General features: G+C 40.5%; 1 protein-coding gene across 11 annotated transcripts; it reads left to right on the forward strand.

Moving 5' to 3' along the window:
* Window positions 1-579: 579 nt before the first annotated feature.
* Window positions 580-23,442, forward strand: map7d3 (MAP7 domain containing 3). 11 transcript variants are annotated; one of them, XM_029511720.1, is made up of 20 exons: window positions 580-703; window positions 7,381-7,482; window positions 7,812-7,892; window positions 8,232-8,395; window positions 8,803-8,914; window positions 9,567-9,650; window positions 10,366-10,473; window positions 11,275-11,376; window positions 11,824-11,922; window positions 13,874-13,999; window positions 15,768-15,907; window positions 19,003-19,121; window positions 19,212-19,432; window positions 20,755-20,884; window positions 21,114-21,399; window positions 21,527-21,580; window positions 21,674-21,737; window positions 21,911-22,094; window positions 22,907-23,199; window positions 23,285-23,442. In XM_029511720.1, exons 1-20 carry the CDS (start codon window positions 658-660, stop codon window positions 23,290-23,292), a joined length of 2,523 nt encoding a protein of 840 aa, XP_029367580.1. In that variant the 5' UTR covers window positions 580-657; the 3' UTR covers window positions 23,293-23,442. The 11 variants fall into 11 exon arrangements, with proteins under 11 accessions (XP_029367580.1, XP_029367581.1, XP_029367583.1 ...); XM_029511721.1 differs by having other exon boundaries at window positions 15,792-15,907; XM_029511723.1 differs by lacking the exon at window positions 13,874-13,999.
* The last annotated feature ends 1,750 nt before the right edge of the window (window positions 23,443-25,192 follow it).

Below are 25,192 nucleotides of genomic sequence, written 5' to 3' on the forward strand. Positions count from 1 at the left end.
ACAACGAGAGATCTTCCTCGGTGCGCTTGTGAACTTCCTAATTTGAATATTTCCACTTTGTGTTATTTTCAGTTTCCACTTCAGTGAGTATTTGGCTGGTGGTCTTAGTTCACGAATCTCCATGTTGTGTGTGTTTTTTTTTTACTTCACTACATAGTTGTATTTCATTGAATGTTTAAAGATGTAACATTTTTCAAAAAAATCAAATATTAAGAAAAAAGGTCAGAATTCATGTTTGTTTAAAAAAACTTATAATTTTCTCCCGATAATCATGTGATGAATGTTTTTCCTCTAACAAACAAACAAAATTAAAAAAAACAAACAAAAAAAAACAAACAAAAAAAACCTCGTTATTGTTGTGTTTCAGTAATCTCAAGATGCAGATTGATTCATTAGTTAAATATTACTGCTACACTTCCCAACCATCCGATCCCACAGCAGCGCTTCAGGTAGTTTTTTTATTTTTTATTTTTTTTTGTCTTTTGGGGGCCTAAAAATCCGTCAGAGTGAGATCTCCTGATTTCCGACCTATCTCCGATGTCCACGTCCCCGCGGTGTCCGAGTCCTGCCGGCTGAGAGGTGTTACGCGCCCCAGCTTTAGAAAACACACACACACACACACGCACACACACAGAGACAGGAGGAAACTTCATAGAAATGGCGGAGGGTGCAACGAGTCTCAAAGGCTTACGAGCACAAATGGGTAAGAAAAGTATCGTCTGCGGCTTGTTGTTTATCTCATCGGTGTGTGACGGTTGAGACCGTCACTTTCTGCCGTTATCGGCTTTTTGAACGAGTCCCAGCGCGGACAGCTCTTTCCCGGTTAGCCGCGTTAGCTCCCGGTCCTGTTATCTGCTGACAATGGACGCCACAAAAAAAAAAAAAAAAAAAAAAACAACCCAAAAACCAAACAAACTTTCAGCTCTTCATTAAAATTCAGCACATTTGTTTGACTTTATCAGATTGAACAGACCGATGTTTTTTTATTTCTGCAGAAGCTCCGACTGAGTTAAAAAAAAATGTACTTGTTGTTAGCTAAAGTTGAGCCGGCTGATAGATCACGACCTAACCCCCCCCCCCCCAAAAAACCCCTCCTCGGATCAGATAGCTAATCTTTCGCTTCAGTTTATGACATTTTAATCATGTTGTCCGTTGAAGTGCTGATTTATGAGTGTGAGGAAGAAGGTGGATTGAACTGTCGGCGGGCTGAAAACGAAGCTAACTGTTTGTTAGCTCGGATAAAGTCGCTCCTCTCCGGAGGATTAATGTCAAAAGTGATCTGCCGGTCAGATCAGAGAGAGTTCAGGGCTGCCGGGTCAAAGGTGACATCCGTCTGACCTGACATTAGGAACATAGCTGCTTGTTCTCTCCAGCCACAGATACAGCTGTAGATTTCCGACACCACCCCAAATTCAGATTATCATGTGAAGTGCTCTTCTTTCTCTGCTTTCCCTTTGGCCTCCAGTTGTGCATATTTATTGACATATGGAACGACCCCCCCCCCCCTCCACCACACACACACCCCCCCCCCCCCCCCTCCACTTTCCAGGAAGGGCAACTCTGACAATGTCTGACCTGAATTTTAGACAAAGCTGGATTGCCAGATAGGATAATATGTCTGCAATGGGTGCTCCTCTGTAAGTGTCCCGATGAAGTGATAAGACAGTTTTGGTTGGACCGGCAACATTTATCTTAAGCAGGAGCTGCACTGTAAGTCAGATTGTGCAGGGCTGTCATTCCTCCGTATCAGAGCCTCAGCTGGCCTCTTCCAGACTCAGACATTGATGTTTACTGTGTCTGCATCTGCAGGCATGAATGCACAGATTGTTATGACTTGAATTGCTGTTGGGCTGACAGTTTTCTAGTGTTTTTGGGGTAAGGGGGAGTTTTCTGCATACCCACTGTGGGTGTAGGCATGTTTTACTTCTGGCAACAACTGGGCCATATTTAGTGCTGCTCATGTTCCTGCACCCCCCCACACTTTTCCATTAAGTATTTTCTATCTGGAATTTACATCCACCCAATTCTGTGGTTTTATGAAAATATCTACCAAGTTTAAACTGATGTGAGATTGTTGGAGACCTGGCTTTGTGAGGAGTGAAATGGTGGCCCTAAGCATAACAAAAAATTCAGGCTCAAGGTTGAGTCTGACAACAATAAGATAATGTTAGGCATTTAGTGCATGTGCATGGCCATTTCCACAAGAATGTGAGCAAAATTGCAAATATACCCTGCTATTATAAAGGGAGATGACACCACTGCAAGTCACATCGCAAGGTTATCTCGATCCTGGCTCAGTAATAACTGCTGCAGAATTAAAAGCACGAGAAACATTTCTGAAATGGTTGGATTTAACCAGAGAAGAAAAGGGACTAGCCTCACGTTGTGTTGTGTCTAGGATCTGTTGACTTAACTTCTCTCCTTGAGCATAAATTTGCCAATATATTGACTGATCTGATGTGTAAGGAGTGTGCACAAGAACAGACCAAAAATTTGAATAGCAAAACATGGTCATTTGTATAGGGTATAACTATAACATGCCATTAGAATATGCTTACTCATGAAGCATTAGTTTGTAATCATTTTGTATGTTCTTTTGGGATGTTGTTGTTTTCATTTATTTTACCATTTGCTCTAAATTCCAATTTTTAACCAGTTAAATTGTTCTTTTGGAGGGTCACAACATTGAAACAGGGTATTGAGTTTGGTTTCACTGAGTTCAAACTTTTTTCTTTTTTCTTTTTTTTTTTTTTTTTTTTTGTTCAATAAGACCTTGAATACTATTGCAGTTGTAATGGATATATGAAGCATAGTTACAATCTTAAATTAGTTGTTTCCACAAAGGCAACTGACTGCAACTTAACTTGTAACTCTAGGTACTTTGCTTTAGCTCCCGACACTTCATTACAAAGAGACAGATAAGAGTGGAGATCTGTATTAATGGTGGATTTGGAAATGATTAAGCACCTTTAATGCCCATATCTGCCCATCAGGAATGTTGTCCACCTGAAGAAGGAGACTGCCTATGAACCTGGGATGTATCATCATTATCCTGCTAGTACTGCAAATAGCCAGAGCTTACGTTTGCATGAACAGGTCTTGGGTAATCCCATAGAAGATCTAGTGTGGGTCTGTGTGTGCGTGTTTGCTAGTGTGCATCCGTGTTATCTGAGGATCTGAAATCTTCAGCCAGAATCTGTGCCATGGAAATGTTTTCTTTGAGGCCAAGCATATTATAACGCTGTCTCTCTGATGTGAATAAAATTTAATTAAGATGAAGAACGGATTGTTAGTTCAAGGATTTTAATGGCGAATTAGTTACTTGTAATGTGCTCAGTGTGAAGTCCCTGCATACCATTTCTTCTTAAACAAACTATCCACTTATACTTAAATGAGTGCCGACACTTCCTGTGCAGCAATCTCCTTAATTGTATGATGCCCCAGGCACAGTGAAGGCTGCAGTTGGAATGAGGGGCAGAAAAAGACCCGATTCACTGATTTAACTGTTACTTCTGTTATACATGTGAGACTGTGTGTATGTCATACAGAGACTCCCAAGATATAAATATCCTGTTTGCAAGCCTATTTAGGGAACTAGCATTTGTTCAGTGTTAGCATTCAGCTACAAGTGTTATGATGTAACACACGCTGGCTTGTCTTTTGGTGAACGTTTTTGTCTGGACTGCAGCTCAAGAACCTTTGGTGGTCTTTGCTGCTGCCATCATGACCCAGCAGCCTTCAATATGCAGATGTGCAGCAGACAGGCTGTTCCTCCATGATGGCTCTTTTTGATGATTCATTATGATATAACACGGACTGGGTGTTAAACTTCAAGTGGTTGTGTCCTTTTTAGCCTGATGTAACAGCCTGTTGATGTGCTGCAGCAGCTATGAATGCTAATATATGGAAATCTCCATAGTGATGGAGTGGTGAGCGACTGTTTGTCTGATTGGCTCCTTTCATTTCTGCGAGCACACCTGGCTCTCTTGTGGACTGTTGTAAAAATGCCCCCCCCCCCCCCCCCAAACCGCCCACCATGACTCATTATTATTCCAAGCTGCTGTTTCTGATTTCTTTTTTCTGCTTTCTTATGCCCTTAGAACAGTGAAGTTACATTTCAAGTGATTTTGACACCCAGAGATTCAGTAAAACCTTTGCGGTATCAGTGTTTTTGGCAAAAAGGCTAATTTAATGGATATTACTCCAGATGAATTGCCCCTGAAAAAGACTGTTGTTCGTATCTGCCCACACAGACCTAACAGCTTTAACCTGCTCAGCCCCTTTAGCTTTCCTCCTTTCTTATAACAGCATAGCAATATTTGCTAATGTCAGTTATCTTGAGCTCTAAAGCCTATCATGCCATGGAAGAAGGTTATAGTTTCTTAAGTAAGTTGTTTTATTGTATTTTGTGGCCGCACAATTTGAGGAGGCACAAAATGGAATTTATCCTTAATCTGCTGATAATTACGTGCAATATCAAAAGATTATACTGTTCATAGATAATCACTTGTAAGGTGACTCTTGTCTGCTCAGTCAGTGAGCTGGTTTCAACTGTTTGATACTTGCTAGGGTGTTTGGCTTTTATTTTGTTCAAACCTTTTTGTATTTATATAAAGGTGGAGAAAACCAGAGAGGCTTGCTCTCGCTTTCTGGAAAGATATATGGGCTTTATGTTGGTTGTTATTCATTCATGCATAGATGGTCTTTTGAATAAAAGATATGAAGTGGCAAAGTCTTCCTGCAATGTCATACTGTCCTGTCAACATTCACTGTTTGCATGCAACTTATTCTGCTACATAATAACATAACAAATTTGGATTATAACAAGCTTTTCCTATTTATCATCTATGCTGTGCATTCAGTTTATACTCTGTGTGTAATTGTACGAGTCCTATCGCATGAAGTGGTGATCGATAGTTAAATAAGATAAGTTCCTCTTGTGTATTTAAAAGCTGTAAATTGCAGTCAAATCACATCTCCATTTGCTCAACATTTGGCCAAATAACCATTGTGGCTGGAGGAGGGATCATATTGGGAATTAGCTGCAGACTTTGGCCTTTCATTGTCTGCTCTGATTGAAGAGCATTGATGCACTGCGTCCTCCATTGTCCCACTCCCCCCCCCACCCCTCATGTTCGGCTCTTCGTTATGCTGTATTGTTGGCAACAGTTGTGTAAAGAGAACTGTTTTGTCAAAATGTGTGCATATGTTATCAGTTTTCAAAAGATCTATGCAGATACCACAGAAATTCATACATCTTCTTGTCTGCACTCTAACATCTTCCATTGGTTCAGGTGCACAAACAAGGAACTGAGCTAAATTATTGGTATCACTTCATCTAAGTAGGACTTCTTATTCTGTTTGCTTTCCAGAGAGCTTTGTAGAGATCACAGTTCAGTGTTTTCTACATATTAAGAATATACACTTAAATGTATTGCTTGCTTTGATGGTGTCAAATATGGGGTTTCATTTAAATAGTTGTAATCAGATATAGGAAATATAATGTTATTACAGGGTGAACATATACATTTGCCTAGTTATTTCTGTACTAACTATGGCAAAGAAAAGCAAATCAGGAAGTAGCTTTTAGTTTCTGTTGGAAAGAAAGAATAAATGTAGCGGAAAATTGCAAACTTAGCAAACCCTTAAAGATGTTACACATGATCATGGCCATACCAAGAAAATATAAATTGGACTTTTCTTATCTTGTGTCCTCTGACACATGACAGATGAAGCAGCATTGCATTTCTGTCTTTTAGAATGTGCTCAACAATGGTTAGGCTTTATTGTGGTACTGTATTGCACAGTTCTTTCTCCCTCACATTGCAACGTCAACAGCGTCCTAATGCTTCGTTCTATAACCAGTCATCTAAAAGTGCATTTATTAAAAATTGCGTACAATCTATACATGATTTAGTATTCACGTTGCAAAATACAGTGAATTTGGTAGTTGGAAGTTGGTAACGTTCCATGAGATTTGAGAGGAATGTGCATAAAAAAGAAACTTAAAAAACTGAGGGTTGGACCCTCTAAGCTTGGCTAAAACAACAAGATTTAATGCAAGTACACCTGAATATTTATGCAATTCCTCAATCACATGCACACAACACACTGCAGGTCTGTTTAGGCCACAGCCCTTAATGCACTGTGTATTCATCCATCATGTGCACTGATGATTTCTAGAAACCTTACATTTCTAGGCCTTACATTTGAGCCTACAGATTACATAAAGTAAAGCAAGTTTTGATAATATTATGTGGTAGATGAATATGATCAATTTCATTTTCATTGGGTGGAGGAGGGATGAGTAATACTTAGCATTCATGTTTTTGTTGTTCAACGAAAGAATTGATTCAAGAATGAAACTTGATAAATTTCTATTCACAAATAAATCTGTTTAAATATGATGTTTTTCAGCAGCTTACTTGCAAAACTCTTAAAAATCAGAGCTTTCTGAATCCTCCAGTCATTTTTACATTTACCGCTAAAAGTCAATCAGCAACATGAATATCACATGACTGACCACAGTTTTGCCTTTTTGTCAGCAGTTCTGTAATGCTGAATATACACCAATGGACAAGGAAAGAGCCCAAAGAAAAGGCTGATACTGCGGCTCATAAAGCTTCATCATGTCCTACCTATTTCCTTCCTTCCTGACCCTGTATATCTTATCCATTGGTTGCTTGTTAAAAGTTATGGTTGAAGAAAATACTGATTATCCGGTGATGGTCTTGGTTTTGATGTATTTGTTACCTCTTCAAAGCTTGTTCGTAACCTGTCTCAATCTAAAATTGCTTGCCTTTGAGAGTAAAACTGTTTGCAAGCAAAGAAATCAGTTTGGCTTAAGGGTGGCATACACATTGGGAAAGGGAGGACTTTAACATATTCAGGCTTCCAGTAGATGGATGAACCAGTGCAGAAGGGGTTGTATATGTGCAGATTTTTGTAATAAAGAGCGTTAATAAATTCTTGACATTTTATGAAATTCATACATTTGTTGTGCACCCATAGGCATGTTAGCTGAATACCAGGATGTTCACAAAGGGTTTGATTCCACTCATATTTGTCAAATCAGCCCATCCCTCGCAGTTTGTCACAGAAGAGAGGCTACAGAGTTGACTGGGGGGGGTCTGATGGCTGAATAGCTGGATTGTTCTGTAGCTTCAAATCTGCGGGATCTCTCTAGAACTAGCATTCATATGGATCGCATACAAAGCACAGAAGAAAACGGCTGATTTTGAATTATTGCCTTGGAGTATCTAAAGCACTTCTGTTTTCCCTGATGCTATGTGATTATATCTACCATGTCATACATGGTATTATGTAACTCAGGTTCTCCGAGTGTAAATTATGAGTCTCTGTTTGTTTTCATACATACAGCTGCAGCTGCACAGGCACAAGCCGAGGAGCGGCGTAGCCTGGCAGGGAACAGTCCAGGACCTACAGGCGGCATACCAGCTAAACCTCAGGGGTCTAAACCAGGTAAAAGACACCACATGTTGGCACAGAGACCTATCAAGACTTTATTATCTTCCACGTTCATCAAAAGCAGTCATCCGTAATTGGATGCAACACAATCCACTTCCACCTCCCTCTTACTATTGGTTTACTGCAAGTAAACCTTAGTCATCATCTTATTACTGTAACAGTTGTCAAAGCTCATTACACAGAGTCACATGCATACGTATAGCTGCCTTATTCAAAGCCTTTGTAATACTATGCTGCACTGTAATAATTGTTTTCTATGTATGCATTGTTGTACATGTGTTACTTTTTCAATACATACTTTATTTACATGTTCGTGTCTACAGTCCTTGACGGGGCCACACTTAGAATAGACGACCGCCTGCGAGTGGCAAAAGAACGACGAGAGGAAGCAGAAAGACAACAGGGTAAGGGGGCAATCAAATTTTTTTGTGGATTTTTTTTTGGTGGCTCTAACCTCTTTCACTATTTTTGAAATTTTCCTTGTTACATAGAAAGAGGTGACAAATGATATTGTTCTTGTTAAAACAAAGAAACTAAATGTAAAATCATACAGTTCCACTAAGCTAATTGATAATGAATATAGTTCATATCAATTGAGGCTTAGATATTTAAGTCCTTTTTATTCTTCTTTGGTTCTTAACAAAAGGATTTGTATTTTAATGCTCCTGATGCCTATAACAACATAACCTACTAATAGGTTGGCTTTTCATCTCAATGCATGCTCAATCTGAATGTGCAATCAGCTTTGCGAGACTCTCAGATTATGGAACGGGAACGCAAGGCCAAGCTGCAAGTGGAGCGTCAGATGGAGGAGCGTCAGAAAAAGGTGGAGGAACAGCGAAGAAAGGAGGAGCAGAAACGATTGGCTGTGGAGGAAAAGAGGAAGCAGAAACAGGAAGAGGAAAAGGTAGCTGCAGCACAGCTGGAAGTAGAGTCTCGAGCTCTGTGGTTGCTCAGTTAATTTGACTTGTGAGAATTTCAGACACAGGCTTATGTTGTAGTTTCATTATAGATTCAAGAAAAAAAAGTGAAATAACAAAGTGGTACCATATGATCTCATGTTCCTCAAGATAAAATCTATTGCTATTCCATCCTCATGCTGTAGTCAGTATGCTGGGAAATCAAATGGCATTCCCTCTGTCACTTTCTGTTGACTATAATATCAGGCACTATAGAGGAAAAATGATTTCAAAAACCAAACAAAGCAGAGATGTAATAATAGTTTAAGAAATACCAGAAGGCGCCTGGTTTAGAGATTAAATTTGTTCTAAATGACTCGCATGTTTCTCTTTGGCGGCGCCTGCTGTGCTGCAGGAGCACTATGAAGCAGTGATGCGGCGGACATTGGAGCGTAATCAGCGAGTGGAACAGAGACAGAAAAGATGGTCTTGGGGAGGACTGTCCACAGACTCAGATGGACGAACAGGTAGAGATGTTTGCTTCACCTTAGGAATTCAACCCCCCCCCCTTTTTTTTTTTTTTTACTTTTATCATCTACTTGTTGTGGCCCATTAAAGAGCCAGTTGAGATCTACCAAGAGTGCCTTGATGATTTAGGTTCAGGTGTCTCAGAGATTATGTAAAGTAGAACACAAGGCCACCTTTGATTTTGTTGTCCAACACATACTAAAGCAAGATTACTTTACAAAAAAATGTGTAACACAAGTTTCAGATTTGGTGCTGTGCTTCTCCCCCTGCTTTCAGGTTAAATTATATCACTTACACCACAGTTCTATTAATGAAGCTTTGTTAACAGATAGTCAAGCTCAAGTGCAGAACACAAAATTTTTTTAACCTTGACAAATTAACAGCTTCAATTCAACATCCCCTAACTACGTCTTGTTACAGTCTTTCCTGTTGTTCCCATTGATGACATTTATGTTATATTGTTAGCTTATCTGCCCAAGTTAATTTGAGGCCAAAAGTGTAAATGATCAGGGCAGTGCGTTTATTTCTTCAGTCACTAGGTGTCCAATGGCTGACAGCCAGGTTTCACTTTCATCTCTCACTTCATGAGAAGGATGTGCCCCGTGGTCTTGCGTTTTATCGCTCCTCTCTGAGAGATGTCTTTTCCCACAGGAGACTCTGATGCCAGCACCTCATCTCCAGTAACTATAGTTATCTCCCATGCCTCACCAGAAAAGCCACCAAGGAATCGACAAGGTTTTGTTTGTTAATGATTTACTCACCAATGTAGAAACACAGCATGGATGAGCACTGGTGCACCAGAGAGCATGGTTACCTACTGTTCCTCCTACCAGCACCGCCCCACCTGCAATCTAACTGGCAATTTCACACTAACAATCACTGTATATGGCCTGCATTTTGAATGTGCGCTTGTTCTGGGTGAATTGCTGGAAAGTGAGCCTTAGGTTTGTCATTCACACTCTTCCAACACTTCCAGGTGACATGTGTGACTTCACATGGGAGTCCAATCAGATGGACCTAAAGCAAAGTGGACTAATATAATTTCTTGATTCTCACTGAATTGGCACTAATGCTCTCATGCTTTTGCGGTCAGATTAGCGCCTACTGTTTACTAACTGACTGCCTGGCTCTAAAAGCACAACTATTTTATGGTTTGTTAAAAAATTGATATTTTCTTGTTTAAATATGATATTTACCATGAAGTGCGTGTACGCCTGCATTAGTAGCACTTTAGCTCGGTGGGTGAATGGTGATTTATCAGCATATAAAGGTTTTATGTAATTTTATTTTGGGTGCATTGATGAAAAAATCTGTCACCATTTGCTTATCAGGGGTATTAGGATCTTGCAGTACCTTGTGCTCCCTCATGTGAACCCGGCTGCCCTCCCTGATTGGCTGGCCTCAAATATAAATCCCGCCTCCCTTGTTTGTCTCTCCTCCTCCCTCTTAGTGGACAAACGCTCCACATCCACCATGAACCTGAAACAGCCATCCGAGGCTGGCATCAGCAAACGCCTATCCTCCTCCTCTGCTACCCTCATCAAATCTCCTGACAAAAGTAAGTCTTCCCCACCCTCCTCCTACTCCTTCCTTTGCTACCTCTCCCACACTTCCTCCTTCCCACTTCCCTCCTATTCGCCCTGCATTCCAGTGCTGTCCTAACCAACATAGTACCTCCCAGAGGGTCTTTTTTTTTTTTTCAGCCAGGTAAATGGTTGTGTAAATGTCTGTGATTATTTGTGTACTGAAATCTACAAAGAGATAAAATTGTACATAATCCAGAACCCATTTTGTCTACCAGCTCTTAAGCTTTGAGTGAACTTTGACCTCTGTCCTCTTCATGTCCAGGATTTCGCACACAGGCTCAATGGAACACAGACAGACTGGTAAAAGAAAAAGATTTAGCTCTCTGTCTTTGGTTCCAGCTAATAATAAATTAGCGTTATTTTCCAATTCTACTGCATCCGTTCACTGTGCACCTTTTTGAAATATTCAGTCAATCAAAATATTTGAATCAAGAAGGGGGTCCCACACACCAGCACCAGTCTGTGATTTGTTAATAAATGCACTCTTATAGTGGTATAGAAGGCTATCACAAAAAGTGTGATTTGATTCAAAACCATTTGATTGCTCCAGAAAATAATCGCTCCACAGCTGATTCACTTCTTTCCACAGTTTCTACGAGACATTTTCCCTCTCCGAATATTGACAAACTCTCTCTGTTTGATTAATAATCACATGACCACTCTTCCTTTTCCAGGCCTATGAATTCATTCTCAAAAGTCCGAGAGACTTTTGTGCTATTAATAGGAGACTGTTGTGCCAATTCACCATTGGGTGTTTCATCATTATCCCTCAGGTATTAAGCCGAGGAGTTCATCTTGTAACCGGTTGCCTAGCAATGGCAATGCTGCTCAGGCCAGTAAGGAAGAGGGCAAAAAGCTTCAGGTGGAACAGACAGGTGCAAACGATCTTCACTCTATCTTACCCTGTAAATTCATAACTATGATTGTGTATAGTGATCAATTTTCTCAACCACTACAAAATATAGAGAAAATATTTCCATTACATTTAGTTTTGTTGTGGCTATGATGACCACATGGCAAGCTGCCTTTGTGCATGCTATTAGCCCTAACACTCATAGCAACAGGTTCCCTGTTGTGCCAATATTTGTGTTAAATTAATACTAATATTATAGTAATCTGATTAAGATGTATCACCAGGAATATGATCAGCTGGGTACAGCTCTTTAGCCTTTATTATTTAAACTGGGACATCAGCTGCTGCCAGCCTGTTGTGTCACATACAGCCAAATGAAGTGCACATGATGTGAAACTTTCCTTTTGGGATTCTTTGTTGATTCCCTCTCAGCGCCTGCTTGGCTATAACTCCACTTTCATGTCTGTAGGCCATTCTGTCAAGAAGAGAAGTTCCTCCCTTACTCGAGTAAGTGTGGGCAGAGCACAGACCCCTGCCAAGCCTGATAAGGGGACGACGGATGAGCAAGGTGGCTAGCATGAACTGTCAGCAGTCTTTTTTTTTAACACCTATGTGTGCATTGCTAAGACCTCGATCTTTGAGTAACAAGCATGTTGCTCTGATGCCAGTGACTTGCTCTTCTTCACCCTGCTTAGTTTCAAACAATGTCATTTATAAAAAAAAATATATAAATCTAATAACACTAAGGTTTCTGAGATAACATTTTCATTTGGCTGTTTTCAGTGTCATGGAGCCAGCTATTGCTATTTATTCAGTCTATCCCTCCATATTCTTCACCTAAAAGTCTCTCACTGTCACCGACTACTGAATTATGCCTACCTCTGAATTATGCTGCTGAGCACTCATTTGTTCAATATTTTCTGGAAATGCTGTGCTCACCCCCTTAACCTTTCTGCTGCCATGCCTTACCAGATCCTGTAGCATGCGGTTTTTCAGACTGACAGCTGATTTTCCATTAACCCTTTTTTATTTATTTTTTTTTTCTTCTTGAATGTCAAAACGGGAATGGTTTCTGTGTGTTTGTCTGGAATAACACAGCATATTGTTATGTTGTCACAGAGTGTGGATTGTTTTCTCTCTCCCAGATGACGTCATGGTTGGATTTAAATTACTGGGCTCGTGCTTCAGTGTGGTGTGTGTCAGTGTCATCCCACCAAAGCACCTCACTGCAGTCTGTGTGCCACAATTGACCACCAGTTCTTTTGTTCATTTTATAGCTATGTCAGCCTGTCTGTGCCGATGAGTTGTAAAAACGTTCATGTCTTGTGCAGATCTCTGTTCTGTGTGATTAACCTCAGCAATAATACAACACAGCTACCATCATTCTTATGACTCACCATATCTCATCTCCATTAATGTTATTTGGTTAAAAAGAATATTTCTCCCAAAGTCTCCCATGCACTATTTTCTAAATAACTATAACTTTATCTTGGACTAATAACCCAGAAGCTTCATACTTGCAGAGTAGGGAAGTCATGCTGCCATGCTTCAGGGGCTAACACTCATCAGCTAATGAAAACTAGTCTGTCAACAACAGATGTCCTCTGAGAATGGGGCTCCAAAAGGAAGTGTGACTCGGCAATCTCTTTTTCAAGGCATAGCGTTTAGGCACTTTTGGCAAAATCAAACTGTCAACACTTCAAATGTTCTCTTGGAATGATTTCTACTTTGTAGCTTAGGTAACAGCGACCTTAATAAGAAACTGCTAATTATTTTATTTCATGAACGCAAGAGCTCTTTGTTCCTGCTGTGAAAGCAAGCCACACAATAGTTCTTTTCAAACATGCTGGATTGTTCAGTACTGGCCTTTGTACTGTCAGACTAGTTATACTCAGCCCCTTGATTTCAACTTGATGATTTAACGTTTTATCTCAGCTATTTAAAAAAAAAAAAAAAAAAAAAAAAAAAAGGAGAAAGAAAGCTTGGTTGGTAGAAGCTAAAGAACTCTTGTCTGGTCACATTCCCTTGGGCTATCACCATAAGTCTTGGGTCTGTTTCACTTCTCATCAGCCTACCCAGTATTCCTCAGCTTAGAAGGTCACTAATGGTTTTCTTTTCCCCATCAGCACACCTTCCTCTGTCTCAAGGAACCATTGATTTGACCTCATTTTCTACTTTGTTTGGCGTTTCTTTTAACTGATCAGCAGTTACAAGACTCTGTTATACGGTCTGTCTCAGTATTTGTCCACAGTGCCTATTCCTTACTGTCTTTTACTGACAATCCTCATTTTATTAACAGGATAGACAGTTGATAAGAAGCACTTATAACATTATTGAGACATACCTGTGGGTTCTTCATGTTTATTCTGTAGTGTTGGTTAAATCACATGGTTACCTTTTATAAACTTGATTGAACCCCCCCCCCCCCCCCCCCCTCTTTGTTTTGTCTTTTCACTCCCCATTCTTCTCCACTCTTTCCTTGTTGTTCACTATTTTCGGGTGATTTTTCGGCCATGTAGCTCGCAGGCCACCGTCCAGCACTATGGATGGAGGGGTCCTTAGTCGCCTGCTCACCCCCACCCAGGCCTCACTAGCTAGGAGCAAGAGCGCCGCTGCCCTGTCCGCTGAAGGAACAGATGCTCAAGGTAACCTCCACACAGGAGTTCCTGAGGGAGAGGAAGGATGGCTAGATGCAGATCCCGAGCTTCTCTAGTTACTTATTTTATCAGTAAAAAGTCAGTTTATTCATTACCAGCATCACTTCAGTAGATATGAGCTTACTCCAGTGCTCCACTGCCAATCCTCATGCTTTTAAAGTAGATGGTGGGTTTTTGGTGCTGTTAGACTCACAGACATTACAGCACAGCTTTTGTTTAAAGGCAACCATTGTCATGATCAGCTGTTTATGTTATGTATGAACAGTAATTACTTGCAGCAAGTACGGTCATGTGGTGTTACTGAGTATAGTTACTCAGTAATATTGAAGACTCATGAGTCCAGCTCACAAGAAAACTCAGATCTCGCACAATTGGCTCTTGTGTACTGAGCTGGGCTGAGCAGGCCAGACTTGGCCAACAGCATTTCTCTGCATCTGAGGAGCCTCGGGGTCCATGCTGGGAGATTTACTGTAAGCTGATTACCTGTTGGTTCTTGTTGTGTCAGGACAAGACTGTTGTGCTATTGCATGTGCTCTCACAGGGAGTGCTGGGGACCGTAATTCATGGCCCTTAAAAAATAAGAGGCATTTCCATAGTCTGTATTTGATTGAAATCATGATAATCGGTATAGCCCTGTTCTGCCACCAGATGTTAGTTGATGTTGAATATGATCTGAGGATTTAATGCCCCTATATGGTGCACATGACTTTGATTATAGATTAACCACTTCTCTGAGGGGAAAACTGGGATTGTCTTCAGTACATGAACTTTTGCTGAAGATTTACATAGTTGGCTGTATTTTAAGGATCGGGTTAGGATGAACAACCACACTAATGGTTTACTTTTGAGACCTCACTGATTAATTTCAAAGCTGTAAACGGTTGTGGTGTATATTGATTGGACATTACAAACCCATTAGCCGCTATAGATCTTCAGCTAAATATAACCCTAGTAGAAAAATGACACATCTGCATTAGCAGCAGCAGCGGCAGCTCATAGCAGGGTAAAGTTCACAGTCCCCATAGCTGTTCAGCATGCAGTCAGAATTAATTACAGAACACATTCGAGACCAGGCTAGAGAGAGTTCGCCAGGTCTCAGGATTATCAAGGCTAATCCCTCAATCTGACACAGCAATCACATAAACCGTTGACAACAGGTTTTCATTCAGGAAAAGGACTTAGACCACAATTTGCAATAATTTCAGTTAGTGTAACTGAACACAACCACTGACTCTGTCAGCACTGATTGTGTGTACTAATAAATCTGTGTGATGTGTGTTTGTATAGTGTCAATGTTGGTTGTACGCCATTGGTGGTAGGTATTATGTAGTGTGTCCTCTACTGTGATGTTTGGTGTTCAGGTTTGTTCATGTTGTGTCCAGCAGATTTGGCACCAGTGGAGTGTCTTTTGAGACTGTTGCTCTCTGCTCCTTGTGTCCCCATGTCTCCAGTAATCTCCAGCCTAATCAAGCCTCGAGATATCAAGCTGTTGCTTGCCTTAAGTTCTATACCTAACAAATCGCTTTTTTGTGCTCTTGTCCCCTCATGAAAACCCTCTTCTGCATTTCTTTCTTTCAACTATCATCTGCCCACCTTTCCCTCTCTCTTTTCATCTCCCATTTCCCCTCCCATCTTTCCCAACAATGTCTTTCTTCTTCCTTTTGCTCTTTGCTGCTTTGCTGCTCAACTCGGCTGCTTATCATGCCTCCCATTGGTTGTGCTCCCCTGGCCCTGCGATGACTGTGTCCTTTACCAGAGTGTCACCTGTGTCCTCGCTCAGCCTCTGCCAGTCCCCTGCACCCACCGCGTGGACCTGTGCGCAGCCGTAGCATCGACCGACAGAAGAGCGGCATGACCACCTCTGTTTCAGCTGATGGAGCCCTCGACCCATCACTGGTGAGGAGTTACAGTTTGAATCAAACGTTTACAGATTGCATACTGTTTATGATCATCTGAGGTAAAAGCTTTCATTGTCAATATTTGTGATTAATTTATTTATTGTTTTTCCCCTGTCCTCCGTGCTTCCTTTTCCTTGAGCTGCATTCTTATATCAATGATGCAAATATCTATGTCAAATATAATGAATATGTGTGTAAAACAGTAGCAACCCATGAGGTAGTAAACAGGCTAATATTGTTTCCCAGAGAAGAGAGTCAGTTATTTGATAACATTGCATTTAATAGATTAAGTCACACATACTCACATGTATCAGTGTTGTATGAACAATATCAACAATGATATCCAAGTTTGAGAATTTTACTAATAACACCATACAGCTCTAATGATTATGCATTGTTTTACACTCAGTTCAGTTTCTTCCAATAATGGGGTAACCTGAATGCAGGCCTTTCGATGATTTTAATTCCTTACATGATTAGACATTGTCTTATTTTCATCTGCAAATCTTAAAATTTTCCTTGGAAGGAATGGATAGACTGGGAAAACATTTAGTTGTTCATGTAATTGTTCAGAGGAATTGTTTTCGCAGAAGTTGACTAGAAAACATGGTGAAAGTGAACTGATGCCATTAAAGGCATGCATTGTTACAGTGAAACATCATCTTAAGTGTGGCACGAGGACTCTGATTTATATGCGCATATCCGGCTACATTTGCCTGTCAAAGTACTTCTGTCGGATGCTAACCATAGGGAAATGTTTCTCCGTCAGCTGTTCTCTGGCCTTTACTGATGGCTCACTGTTTGATTGTGAACACTGGCAGAATTTTATCCTGTTTACAGTCTATAAAGTTCTACAAAGCTGATTTTATTTCTTTCTTTCTTTTCTCCACTGGTGACCCAGGGTGCTGGGTTTTCTTATAACCTGTCTTTCTTCCTCCTCCTTTGTGGCAGTGAAGGCCCTCATTGTCAAAGAATGATACAAAGGGATTCACAGTGGCCTGATTATGGACTGATCAGCTCATGCAAAACAAACTCCACCCTGGGTCTGATGTCAAAAGCCTTTTAACATCGCAATCTCATTTTCTTCTCTTCTCCACATGTGCAGATTGGTGTGGAGATAATCGTTATTCACAGCTTCATAGCAACAGTTCAGTCATTGTGTGACTTTTGGGTTAAATTTTCTTTTAAGTTAGCTGAACTCAGCTCTCTGCCTACAGTGAGTAGATTTCTTTTAACAGCTGATCAAAAGCTGTATAAGATATGCAAAAAGAAACATTGGTTTCTGCAGACTTCCTTTTATCATAGAATAATATCAGCAGTTTTGTTAAAGTAAATTGCTGTCACTGTTCTGTTTGCAATCAATTCTGTCCTATTTGATCTTTCGTTTAACATCATTTGTGATGTTACCAGAAGGTGGATCGCTGAGTGTTTCAGGCATTTTGAATATCATATATCTGCAAACCAGGAAACTCCAGCACTGTTCACAGGTCAGATCTGTTCTCAAGCTGCAGCTGTGATAAATGTGGCTCTCCTTCATCTCTTTTCTGTGGTGCTAAGTGCAAGCATAAAAGTATACTTTGACACGTCAGATCACAGGACATTATAGAGCAGCAGAGTGCTCTGTCAAGTGGGATTCAAATAACTCTGCAGTAGACCCATGTCTATGAAACACCACCTTCTCTGACCTTTGTCTAAAGGTTAACTAAAGCAGAAATAACTTGTTAAAACACACAGTCACAGATCGAAGCATCTTGCGGAACCTCTGGCTCTTTTTAAGAAACAGGAGTCCAGAGATGAGACATGACAGATCGATACTGGTATCAGTTTGCACAGCAGCTCATAACTCCCTCTCTTCCCTGCCCTTGTTTGTGTGTATGCTGGGATGACCTCTGTCTGAGCAGAGAGGCAGATTCTTCAGCAGTGGAAAAGGTGTCAGTTTGCTTTTATCAGGTTTATTCTATGTATTTGAAAAAAACATTCATTCTTGCCAATTTTTATGGAATGGGTGACTACGAGCATTGCATCAAATATCTTCCCTTCCTTTTACACAGTTTCTGCAATGTCCTAAATTGAGAAAGAAATCTCTCCCCTTTCTTTCCCCCTCAGCATGCACTAATAATAATAATGTTATGAGCCCTGTTAAGTCAACGTCATACAATGGCTCTGACTGTATAGGGTTGTTGTTAGTGCTTCACTGACATGAGTAGGAGATGAACCTCTTACGCTTGTTATGAAACTGTGAAGTCACATGTAATGTCCTTTTGTGTTCTCTCCAGAGGATAATGTTCAAGCTGTGGGACCTCAGATAGTTGTTTGTGAGACCAGTGTCTTATGTAGACAAAGAAAATGCGTTATATTTAATTTCTGCCCCCTTGGTATTCACTGCTAACAGTCTGTATGTTTGTGTCTGTCTGAGTGCCACATGGTTGCCCTTGCTATGCCCTGCTCTTGTCACATTTATAGCGCCAAACATAGCACAAGGGCATTAAAAATAGATGAATTAGAATTTGACCCATGTCTTCCCTTAATTGAGCAATGTGAATATGACATGCAAGTGAAACAAAAAGAGAGACTTAAAAACGGGTTAAATGATAAATAAAATTAAATAAAAAAATGTATTACTTATTATTTATTACTAGTAATTTATTACTTTATTACTTTATTACTTACTTGTGTATTTTTTTTTAAAGGTTTAGTTTGGTATAGTTTTCTTTTTTTTTCTCCCCACATAACCCTGACCCTTTAAATCTGTGCATATAGAAGGAAAGTTCATTTGTGTGTACAAATGGTTTCCAATATCAACGTTTGAAGTCAGAAAATCATAAATGGGATTTTATATATAGTGTTGTCACTTTCCACCATTTCTTCTTTGGTACTGCTAAAATAATGCAAATGAAACAGTCTGAGAAGTTTGGACTTCGGGGTCATTATTTATATACTTGATCACCTCTCAAGCTGATGTCAATAAAACTCATTAACAGACAATAGCATTTTGTAATATGGGGTTCAGTTTTGCACTCTTGAACTATTCCTACTCCAGAGATTGCCATAAATTGTGTTTCCTACCTCTCTCCCTTTTCTGTGAAACTACAGAAGGACAAGCAGTCAACACCACGTCCTGCCTCCCCATCCACCCCCTTGGGGCGCAACCGCTCACCATCACCAGCCCCCAATCCAGCTCCAAAGAGGACCCCCTCCCCATCAGCATCCAAGTAAGACCTCTCAGCCTTAAACTTTAGTGATGTCATTTTAATTGAATTGTAGAACACAAAAAGACACAAGCTACACTCTATTTTTTACAGGCAAAGTTCCAAGACACGTCCGCCATCACCTGGTGCAATGAAACAACGCCCCCCATCACCCCAACCTGCATCAACCAAACCCCCACCCATACAGAAACAAGCTCTTACTCCAACAGGCCCCCCTACTTTGCGGAAGAGAGACTCCAAATCCAAGGAGATGTGTCCTGTCCTTGCTGTGGCTTCACAGTCCTCTGACACCAGCAAGACCAAAGAGAAAGATGGTGAGCAAAACTCAGTCAGAAAGCACAAAACGTTGTGCGTGTGCAAGCCGTTCCATGTTTGTACAAAACATATGACAAAGCTCTATATAACAGCTGCTGTCAACAGCCAGTCAGTATCAATATTTGCATAGTGTGATATTCTGGCAAACAATATGTTTGCACTGGTGCATCCAGGTCTAATGTCAATTTCAAAGAGCGCCGTGATCCATCAGGGCAAGTTGAATTCTTTTTCATCAGATATAAAAAATGGAAATCACTGAAGTTTTTCGCCATAAAGGGTCAAGCCCACAAAAGACAAAAGTCATTTCATTGGTCTTTGGCATTTTACTTACCACTTACTCATGTGAATGCTTGGCTCTCTTGATCTGATGCAAGTGAATTTTGTTGTTACACAAAACCTTCTATTTATCCCCTATCTATTCATTGTCCAGGGACCTGTTCCATTCATACTTAGCATGACATAAAAGGAGAAAATAAAACCTCTTGGATATTCATTTTGTGCATTAATAACTGTCCTTTTTCAGAAGAAAAAGGAAAATGTAGTTCAGTAAAACCAACTGCAGAAAATCTTTGCAATGTTGTTCTCAATATTATCATATGTTACATAATCTTTACCAATTTGTCCACTTTCTCCCAGCATCTTAGTTAGCATCCATTGTAAAAGAAAGACCATAAGCCCTGTTGTTTGTGAATTTCTGTTAATGTCCAGAAAACTGACATGGCTGAGGCTCAGTTTGCAGTAAATCTTAGGGGAGCATGAGACCTATTAACTCCCAGCTGGAGTCACATCCTGTTACCAGTGTGAGGTGGTTGTTGTTGCTGCTGCCCCCTCCTGGAGAGAATAACGCCCTACAAGATAAAATTGCTGAGCAATGGCTTGATACTTTGAGGGCATGCTGTTTTTTTTTTTTTTCTCTCAGATTTTTATTTAATCGGTCAATATACAAACCAAAATGAAGCCTTAACCACATATTTATACATAAAATTTTATTATTGCGCTATTTGGATATATCATTTTATCTAATGTTTCTTCTTGTTCAAAATAATTGAAGAGAGTTAGTTGCCTCTAAGAAACCAGAGCTTGTGATGTGAATGACAACTCGGTATCAGGTCGCTTTTCTCGTTCTTCCTGCTGCTGTCTCTCTCCCTCACAGTTTGCCTCCTCCACAGTCAGGTTTTCCTTCTTCTCTCTTGTCATCAGTCATCCTCCAGTCACTATGTACAGATGCTTTGGCCTCAGCTCATCACTCCGATGAGAAATGTATGACAGATTGACATAAAGTGCTAAACATCTTTCAATATTTATCTTTTTCACCTGTCAGACTCTAAGGCCGCTCCGGGTACCAACTCTGCTGCTGAGGCAGCAAAGATCCTGGCAGAGAATCGCCGGCTGATGCGAGAGCAGAAGGAGAAAGAGGAGCAGCTCAGGGTACAGAGAGAGGAAGAGGAGAGGTGAGAATATTAAAGTAATGTGATACTGGGCCAGGAGAATGTACATCTAAAAGTGGTACCGTAAAAACCACTGATGTGCTCAAGTGAACTGTAGATGTAAATTAAAAATTGAGTCCTAAAAAGACAGCGACCCAGGTTAATAAAAAGCATCCTGTATGTTCATTTCAAGAAATCTGCTGTACTTTTTCATGATGATATTATTAAGCATTTTCTGCTATTTTTCATCCAGGGTGAAAAGGGAAGAAGAAAAGCGTTTAGCAGAGGAGGCTCGACTGAAACGCCTGGAGGAGGAGAAAAAACTCGCTGAGGAGAGAAAACTCAAAGAAATAGAAGATGCTCGCCTGGCTGAAGAGGAGAAGGTGCGACTGGCAGAAGAGGAGGCAGTGAAACAGGCCGAGCTCCAGAAGGAGCGGGAGGAGGCTGAGGCCAAAGCTCAGGAGGAGGCAGAGAGAGTCCGTCAGGAGAGGGACCGCATTATGCAGCAGAACCAGCAAGAGCGAATGGAGCGAAAGAAGGTAAGATGTATAAATGAAGGAGAGAGTATTCTTTCATGTTCAGTCTTAGAAAACAGTGAATGTGTCATCATGTTACAGCAGCATCAGAAGAAATCAAGAAAAATGTTTTCAAATTTATCCATTTCAGAGAATTGAAGAAATAATGAAAAGGACCAGAAAAGGTGATCCAAATGACTTGAAGGTAAGCTCACATCAACTATTTTGTGTCTGTAGAGGAAATGCTCTATACTGAGTATTACCATGTTGATCTTATCTGTCTTTTTCACTTTTGTAGAGAGATGAGGATAAAGCACAAGAAAATGGGGACGAAGAAGGGGACCAGATAAACTGTGAAAAGAGTAAGTGCTCTCATCCTCTTGCTTTCGCTTTTCTGGCATTCAGTATATGTGAACACCTAGACAGCTGATATTTTGTCACTGGGTGTGACTCTTTGTATTTATTTGCATTACTTAACATAAACAGGGCTTTCTATGTAATATATGACTTGTCTCATTCAAATATATTTGTTCAGTTGACGGCACAGCCCAGATCGATGATGATATCGCCATGGAGGACAACAAAGATGAGTCTAATCTGTCCTCCGGTGAGCCTCTGGGGAAACAAGAGGGGTCCCTAGACGGTGTCAACGGAAAACCAGAGACTGACGACAAGGAGAATAATAATGGCATAAGCACACTTGAAACTCAGGCAGTAAGGTAAGAATGCTGACACAAAAATACCACCAGTAGAAAAAAGTCACTCTTAATCCAAACATTATTGAGGAAGCAGGTATAAATTAGTGTTAAACCTCATACATTGGCAACCTGCCTGGGTGTGAGTGATGCCAGTTTTATATGAGGGTGGGTGTTTGTGAGCCTTTGTGGCCTTCAGTACACGACACTGCAAAGGCATCAACAGCACATAGATCCTAACAACGGACTAGAAAGAAAAATAAGAACAAAAACAACTGCATGCACAGTCTCATAGATCAAGAGTATGGATTTGTTTAGTTTTTGGTTGGTGTGATAAAGCCCAAACACCAGCAGCTACACATTAACTCCAGGAAAGCACCGGACATATCACACTGTATCTTGAAACATGAGAAATATTTTCTGTGCACGTGGCATCAGTCCAAGCCATGCACACGAAACTCCAACGGGATTGCTTTTCTTCATCAATTTGAAAACATTAGATTTCCACGAAGTCAGACTTGAAGACAGTTGAAGAATCACAAACCTCTAGGGGGTAGAGCTTGAAATTGCCTTTCAAAAATTAAACTATGTGCGTGTGACCCGTATTTAAGGATTTTCTTCTTCTGTAGGAATGAATGGCTTGGGGCTCAGTGCCACAAACTGGGTAGGGAAAGAAAATGAGAGATGAACTAACTAATTGTTGGCATTTGCCTTTCTGTGGGATCACTTGTTTGCTGAAGTATATGTAATAACATCAGCCTGATCCCTTTTTGTAGTGGATTTCCTTCTGTCATCACGTAAATACTCATTTCCATTTTCCCTTTATCCCCCTCTAGTCCAGTCCCTAAAGGCCACCTGGTCGAGGGCTCAGAGTTCCTGAATGAGCAGGACTCTGCCAAAGTGGGCTTGGTTTCCAGCCTGAATGGCAAATCCAACCAGTGGAGCTTTGAGGAACTCATTGACCTCAACGTCCACTCCAAGACTCGGCCCCTCATGGAGGCCGAGGACTGTAACCAAGTCCTGATCAACTGTGACGGGAGCTCAGATGGGACCAGGGTAGCCTTCGAGGACAAGGGAACTCCTGTCAGTCCTCTGCATTCCTCTAATCAACCCATAGAAGCCCTTTCAGGTGTGGAGTCGGTCACTTCTTCATTTCTTGGGAATACATAGCTCCAAATTTAACCTTAACTCTTTTTCCCCCTGTGTCTCTATAGAGATTTGATGCTGCAGCCGTTTCTGAGAAGCCTCTCATTGTTGCACTCCTAAAGTTCCTGTCTAGCTGAGCTCCTTTGAGGAAAAAAAAAAAAAGTCCTTTATCAGTTTCAAACAGCTTCCTCCTCTTTGTCCTCCTTTTCCGGAGGGAGGAGAACAAGGTGAAGTGGAAAGATCACCATGAGTGCTACGTTTGCACCGTACTTGATGAGGAAACAAATTAACAAGTATATTAAAAATGTTATTCTTCAGGGAAATTCCATATACTCCTTTAACATCCTTGCTTCAGGTCTCTTTCCTCTTTCTCTTGTGTGTAGTTCTCCAGATTTTTTTTTTTTTTTTCTATTTTGTGTCCAAATTTGACAATGTTTTTTAAGCGCTATGTCTCTGTCAGGGGTGCATTGTTGTAATTTATTAATTTTGGCTTATTTGTTACTGTAATTATTGTTATTATATGTTTATTTTTTTCTCTTCTACGAGCATATTCCAGGACACATGCACATCAGGCTGTGTAAACTGAACATGAGGTAAATATCGTGAGTTGAGGAAGGAGAGTGAATACATTGTGATGGGATGGACCGGCTGCTTTGTTCCGCAGCATCCAGCAATATGGCCTTACCAGTTTTTCCCTGTTCTAATTTGGTATGTATGACTGTAGTAAATAGTTTGAGCTGAAGCTCTGAGACACACAGTTTAAGTCTCCCATCTTGTGTTTACAGTTGGGAGTAGACTCTGTATTCATGCTGGACCAGGTCCATTTTCACCCCCTTTATTCATGCCCAATGCAAACGCCTCTCTCCCTGTGTTTCTTTCTTTGGCCACTAGATGGAATCACAAGTGCAGCTGTTACATTTGAATCTTGAGAGAGTTGAGATTAAAACCGACAGTCAGGAATTACTTCTTAACACCGCTGAAGTGTCGGCAGTTTGTTGATTTAGTCTCCCTATTCCATTGAGTTTTTATTTTTACACGTTTATAGACGGCATGTTTACTAACGTCATTGTAATCTGAGTCTCAGTCTCATCTGCAGCTGTAACACCCAGCAGTAATGAAAAACTGTAACTGTGACACACTAATTCAGTCCTTTAGATTCATTGAAAGATGCTTCTGAGATTCTTTACTGAACCTTTACCGAAACTACTAATCAGACTATCAGTTATCTAGTTTTGAACTTTACCAACACACCACGCACTCTTCATCCATCCCTCTGTCTCTCTGTCTGCATCGCTCTGTCAATAACTCCACTTATTTCACACTAGCCGTCTTCTAAAATTCCCATCACACCAGCTGCTGCATCCACAAAATTCATTTCAACATATTTTTTTTAATATATATATAATATGAAATCTGGCTCTTTGTTTATATATGAAAATACATTTCTACATAATATTTAAGTGTTATTGTATTGTGTATATAATCAGTATTAGGCAAGTGAAGCCATGTTTAGGAGGGAGTGGTGTCAGGATGTGGATAATTGAAGTCTCTGTGAATGTGTATGTGCTTTAAGTTTAAAGTTTCTGTTGACACCTGTCCTTTGACGAGGGAGTCATGTTAGCTTTGGAAAGCTAACATTTACATTAAGACCTGCAAAACAAGGGGCCAAGCGGGGACCCACTAAATGTTTTCCCGAAATGTGGCAGATGTGATTGTGTGTATATTTGTGCGATTTCCGGGCCCAAGTTGTGACTCTCCCTCACAGACGAAACAAAGCTGACATTTCGATGGTGTACAGAACTCTCACACCCCCGAGTCTGACCCATGAAGACACGTCTCTGTGTCTCAACATACTTTAAAATAAATAAATAAAAAATAAATCAAAACATGTTCTGTGCAATGGTAAATGATGTGGGGATGTTTTTCTCATCAGCATATCAGCTCATTTTGCATGAGGCAGTGCATATCCACCAAAC

This window comes from Echeneis naucrates, chromosome 10 (genome assembly GCF_900963305.1).
Source record: "Echeneis naucrates chromosome 10, fEcheNa1.1, whole genome shotgun sequence".
In the NCBI taxonomy this organism is placed as follows: Eukaryota; Metazoa; Chordata; class Actinopteri; order Carangiformes; family Echeneidae; genus Echeneis; species Echeneis naucrates.